The sequence below is a fragment of the Oculina patagonica genome, chromosome 2 (assembly GCF_052425735.1).
Source record: "Oculina patagonica isolate OP01 chromosome 2, crgOcupat, whole genome shotgun sequence".
NCBI classification, from domain to species: Eukaryota; Metazoa; Cnidaria; class Anthozoa; order Scleractinia; family Oculinidae; genus Oculina; species Oculina patagonica.
This window is the reverse complement of record NC_135759.1, coordinates 20,156,509-20,162,715: the sequence shown is the minus strand read 5'-3', so window position 1 is coordinate 20,162,715 and position 6,207 is coordinate 20,156,509. Positions and strand designations below refer to the sequence as shown.

General features: G+C 39.5%; 1 protein-coding gene across 1 annotated transcript; it reads left to right on the top strand.

The window, feature by feature from the left end:
- The first annotated feature begins 239 nt into the window (after positions 1-239).
- LOC144642206 (serum amyloid P-component-like) lies at positions 240-5,972 on the top strand. The gene is made up of 4 exons (XM_078501187.1): positions 240-391; positions 904-1,301; positions 3,580-3,793; positions 5,564-5,972. The coding sequence occupies exons 1-4, from the start codon at positions 240-242 to the stop codon at positions 5,970-5,972; spliced, it is 1,173 nt and encodes a 390-aa protein (XP_078357313.1).
- Positions 5,973-6,207: the final 235 nt, after the last annotated feature.

Below are 6,207 nucleotides of genomic sequence, written 5' to 3'. Positions count from 1 at the left end.
CCTCGTAAGTCTTCTCAAGTTAGATATTATAAAGAAATTAATGTGAATAGTACAATATTTAATACTTAAATTATTAAACCTGGAACTGAAAAGCAATCATTCACATTATGTAACATTTACAAACTGCCACAGCTTGAATGGAAAACATTAATGTGTTCCTTCCATTTTTTCTTTTCACTTCAGACTACGCGTTAAACTTTCGAGAAAAAGGAATCGATGACGTTGTCAAAATCTCGGGCATGCCTAGCTTAACAGATTTCACGGTGTGTCTATGGATGAGTTCGAGTGATAATGAAGGAAGTCCTTTGAGTTATGCTGTATCAGGCCAGGATAATGAGCTGGCTATCTTCTTCAAGAAATATTTACAATTGGACATTGGTGGCGAAAGCAGGTTGTGTAGATATTACGATACTAGTACGAATCATTTTCGCCGGAACATCGATCACGACGACATATTAAGTCTCTAGACAATTCTCGCAGGCGGCACTAGCCTAAAGCAGCTTTTTTTTTCTCCCTCTCTTTAACGAAGACGGTTTTTGAAAAAAAAGTGTTAATCTGCAAACTGAAACACAAACTTATAGATCGATTTTTCACGCTGTTTTCTCGGTAATGGACAACATTTTATTTCTTGATTTCAAGTGTGAAGCATAATTATATTTTGGGAGCAATTTTTAACAATATGTTTAAGTATCAAAAAATGTTTTCAGTTTCCTAGAAATCATCTAGAAACTTAGTTAAGAAGCAAGACAAAATAAGGAAGTTTGAACTCTAGAACAGACAAAGTTCTGCAGTCGGTGACCCGGCTAACATATAAGTCGCCAACTGCAGTTTATTTAGCTTGGTGGCCTGCGTAACGTTCACACGGGATCGAGATTTACTTTGCATTAATTTTTAATCTCATAGGAATACAAAAATAATTGCTAACGACGGTGTTTGGCACCACATCTGTGTATCAAGGGAGAGAAATTCTGGATCATGGAAATTCTACAAAGACGGTCTCGTGAACGAGGAAGGCACGAACTTCAAGAAAGGTCACACGATAAGACAAGGCGGCACGTTGGTACTGGGACAAGAGCAAGACTCGGTCGGTGGTGGCTTTGATGCCACTCAATCCTTCAAAGGGATGTTATCAAATGTGAACATATGGGATCATGTGTTGACTCCTTTTCAAATAGAGGAAATGTCATCATCTTGCCTGTTTCACGAAGGAAATGAGGGGAAAGTATACAAATGGATCGACTTCCTTCGCCAAGGAGGCGTGAGTCTGCGAAAGCCATCTCCATGTGAGCCATTGGGAACAGGTAGGTAACAGCTTTAAAATACAACACTGATATATATGCACAAAAAACTATACTTTACAGAATATAAGCACGACTGTGAGGTTTCCTTGTAAAAAGTTATCTCTTTCTCTTTTTTTTTAACTTGAACATTTCGCAACTTTATTTTCTGGTTTTGAGTTCCAACAATGTATTAATAGAAAAGGTTACGTTAGGAAAATTACCATAGTAAGTCTCATTACCGTACCCAAATTCGCAAGTAGCCAATCAGAAGCGCGATCTACTGTCCTGATATTCTACGATATCAAGTCACTGACCTGATATGCCACCATATCACGGTCACTTTGAAGTAAAGTATTGCTACTATACGATGAATTGAAAAGAAGTTTTGCCAATGAAACAGAACCTCGTAATTTAAATTTAGCTGGTGTTTTGCGGTCGTAAAAGGAGGACTTTCCCGCCAAAACTAAACTTGAGCGCGCTCGCCAATTGCGCGATGTTTGCGGGCGAGTACTGAGACATTTAGACTGAAACAATGGAATCAGAATTTCCACATTTTTCGCTGAGTTTGAATTTTGAAAATTTAGAGTATGAAACTCCAAACAAACGAGCAGAAAAAGGCAGAAGAGGAACTTGTTAACAGTGTTGAAGACCAAAACAGTATCAATACAAGCTGGTCAACACAATTTGTATTACGCACCTGGCAAGCATGGCTTAAACAGAGCAAAAAAATATAACCGGATTTTTGGCTGTATTTGGGTACGGTAAATACCTAATCGTACCTTTTTGGTACGCTTCGGCTGCATATCAGGCTCGTTTGGTCTCGCCATGGGTATTTTGGCTCGACTGCGTCTCGCCAAAATACGAACCATGGCTCGACCAAACTCGCCTGATATGCCGCCGAAGCGTACCAAAAAGGTACGATTAGGTATAAATACAATTTCGAAATATAGAAAACATAAAACGCTTTAAAACATACAAAGCATCCACCGTTTGTCAGGATGCAGCGCCACCGCTGAGTTTAGTCTATTTTGTCAATATTGCCAAATATTTTATATGAAACTTTTGCAAAGAAATTACTTCTATGGATCTTAATGGGAAATTATAGCTTTATTTCAGCCGCGTATTTCTCCAGGACATTAAAATTAAAAGTTACAAACCACTGAGACTAACTTTAATAAAAATTGTTTAGCCTAACAGTATTTCAGAACTCCATATCGCAGTCTGTTTCAATTTTCTTCGATTGTTGTCCATCCAACCTTCTTTTTTATTTGCTGTGCTATTAAAATGTTTCTTCGCTGTCCTATGTGGTTATTTTTATATTTCAACAAATTTGGTTGCCATTTTCCGATGTCTAAATTTTGGTAAAATCCGTGACATAGCTCCTTTAACGGAGTGCCAAACTATATGCTTCACAGGCCCGTAGGGTGGGGGGGGGGGGGGGGGTTCGAGGGGTTCGAACGAGCCCCCTAAAATTTTTGAAGTCGGCAATTTTAGGGATTTGAAAATATAAAAAATTTTACACAAAACAATCAAAAGATTGTGACCCGGTCGATTACACGGAAGACTACCTTCCTTGCCAGGATTATCGGAGGAAGCCGCAATATTTTGGTACTATAATGAGAAGTTTTGCGCATTTGTTGTTTTGTGGATTTCTGGACAATGCTCTTAGTCTAAGACAGTGTGTAAGCATTGTAAAATAATCCTAACCAAAATTTCTGAAAGTTATAGAATTACCCCCGGGAACAGCAGATATTCTGTACTTGCTAAGACATAGAACAAATTTTAGTTGTTGTTTCTAAAATACATAATTGTATAACATGTCAGATAATTCATCATTCTTTCAATTTGTTGTTCACTCATTCACCCCGCATGTAATTTTAATATTCTTGTTTTGAAAACTGTCTAAATGCACACACTCATTTCTGAACATTTCAGAATTTTTTTAGAATGAAAATTACTTTCCGAAAAGCTAATATTGAAGGAAAATGCACCCCACCTCAGAAATGATGTCAAAATGCAGGAAATGAAACTTGAGAGAAACTAAATTTGCAAAAATTTCCTGGTGGTGGGCATGTCCCAAACTCCCCTAGGGGCCTCAGCTAGACATAAACACAACAATTAAATAAAATGATTTTAATACGTCTTTAATGCGAAGTTTCGATGCTTCTCGAAATTCTGTTTTATGTATTTCTATCTAGGAAACCAAAACACGTGACTGTGTAGAATGCTTTGCATAAAAATGGTGTGAAACATATACCATTTAGATTTCTTACCTTTTCCTTTTCTTCTAACACTTAAGACTACGCGTTCCATTTTCCGGATAAAGGAGTCAGTGACGCTGTCAAACTGTCAAACATGCGCAGTAGCTTGACCAAGTTCACGGTGTGTTTTTGGATGAAGTCAAATAACAGTCGAGGGACTCCTGTCAGTTACGCTGTATCGGGCCAAAGTAATGAGCTGATAATCGAATACAACAGAAACTTTCAATTTACAGTCGGTGGCATAGTGGCAAGGTAAGTTGACATGATAACATGTAGCCGCTAGCAGTCTTTCTTTTGCTCTTTAATCCGTGGGACGAACACAAAAGCGAAAGAGAGAGAGAAAGTAAGCGTTAAGCCGAGAGCTGCGAGTAGTGCGGGCTCCGGAAGAAGAATGAAAAGAGCAGCACCACGCTACTCATACTCTTGGAGCGGCATAGAGGCGCATAAAGTATCAGATCTGATGGTAGATATCCTATTTGACTTTCACTTAAAAAAATCGCGTCAGCTATAACGCCAATCCATAAAGAACAATTAATTATTCAGTCATTCCTCGCGAAGCGAGGCCGAAGGCCGAGCGTAGCGGGGTGTATAATTTTGTCCCTCAAAGGGATCAGGCGGGATGAAATCTCGTGTGGAGTTTACGGTCATATATATTTCTATATATATATATTTGTGAGCTTGGTGTGTGGCGGAAATGACGTCACACGGCCGCCGCGCGCTGGTGGCCTAATGGTAAGGCGTCGAACTTGAAATCAGATCTTCGGACCTGAGGTCGGGGGTTCGAATCCGGCTAGGGTTTTTTTTTTTTTTTTTTTTTTTTTTTTTTTTTTTTTTGTGGGTTCGAATCCTGAGCCTTTCATTTTTATCGTTTTTCTTTTCGGATTTAAATAACATTGATTTCCACATAATACTCCCTCAACGCCTATTCAGGCTATAAACCTTTCATCGCCATCAGGGGCGCGCGGGCGGAGGCTTCGAATCCTCCTGCCGTTCGTTCTTCTTTTTTTATGCCATTAAATAAATGTCCAAAATGCGACTATCCAATAATTTGTCGATGATTTTGAAAATAGCCTGCGCTTCCCAACGTTTTATACCTCTTTACGAACCAGAAAAAGCCACCATCTGTAAAGCGGAGTAGACCCTGGGAACGAGGGTGTCGCGGCCATGCCCGTTGAAATAAAATTTCTAACAAAGACAACAAATATATCTTCCTGCCTACTGTGGAAAATTGAATATGTACAATTCAATTAATGTTCAACTTCAAATAATCCACTCCTTATTTAGAAACCCCCCCCCCCCCCCCCACCCTCCCCAACCCAGAGCTTCGCGAGGCCCTGCGAGTCACGTATTACTAGTTTACATATTACTTTAGTATATATGCAAATCATAAGTCCTGTGGAAATGACTTATTTACCCCATAGCTCTCTTCCATTGGTGTAACGTACACTACATTTCTAGGTCTTTCGACGGTAAAACGCCACGCGGTAACCACAGTTCAAATATCGCGACCCGCCCTTGGTAATCTGTGCTCGGTGCAGGAACTACCAGCGCAACGTTTATCTTTTCTTTGGATGTTTTTTTTTTGTTTTTGTATCTACTCATTAGCGTTTCCCTTTCACGTACGCTGTTGTCCGCGTTCTTTTCTAGGACACCCAACGAAAAATCTCCGGCTCCGCCTGTGACACTCTGTGTCGTTCGTGGCTTTTTCGGAGTGTAGTTCTCCATATCTTAACCATTGGAACAATGACAGCAGGAATAATTTTGTACTATTCCATGAGCGCGCAGTGTAAAGTTAGAAACACTCCATATCCAATAATTGCTCAATTCCCCTATTTACAAGTTGTCTATGTATGGAAAGGCTATGACAAACGATGTTGGCTATCAATGAGAAGATCTGAAATTTGTGCGGCGTTCAACATTATATCGCAAATTCAATTAAAACGTAATAACATTAAAAGGAGTGTCTCTTACTGTAAACTCAAAAAAAGAAACTGCTGCATCTTTAATTTATTCATTTTATAGTAAAACATCAGTAACAGCTAATGATGGAGCATGGCACCACATATGTCTAGGGTGGGAAAGCCCTACAGGATTATGGATGTTATACAAAGATGGCGAAGAGAAGTGGAAGGGTGAGGATTTCAGGACAGATTATACGATAAAACGTGGCGGTACTTTAGTGCTGGGACAAGAGCAAGACTCGGTCGGTGGTGGCTTTGAAGCTGTTCAATCCTTTCAAGGAATGATATCAAATGTCAACATATGGGACACGTTTTTAAGTGCTTCAAAGATCAAGGAGATGTCTAAATCGTGCCTGCTGGATGAAGAGAACGACGGCAATGTATACAAATGGCGCGATTTTCTCCGCAGAGGAGGTGTAAAGCTAGTTAAACCGACTCCCTGTAAACCGTTCAAGACTTTGGGTAAGTGATAGCTTAAAAGGTGGCTCCGTAGTTATTCCAGGCGCACTCGTCGATGTCAAACTTTGCGTTATAACTTTTTTGGCTTTGACGCGATGGCTATGAAACTTTGGGAAAACGTTCGCCTATCATTCAGTAATAATATGATTTAATTTGATTTCACCGGTGAAAACTATGCTTATTTCATATTAAAAATTATATAAACAAAACTGCTCGCCTGCCTTCAGTCGCGGAGTAGCTTACAAT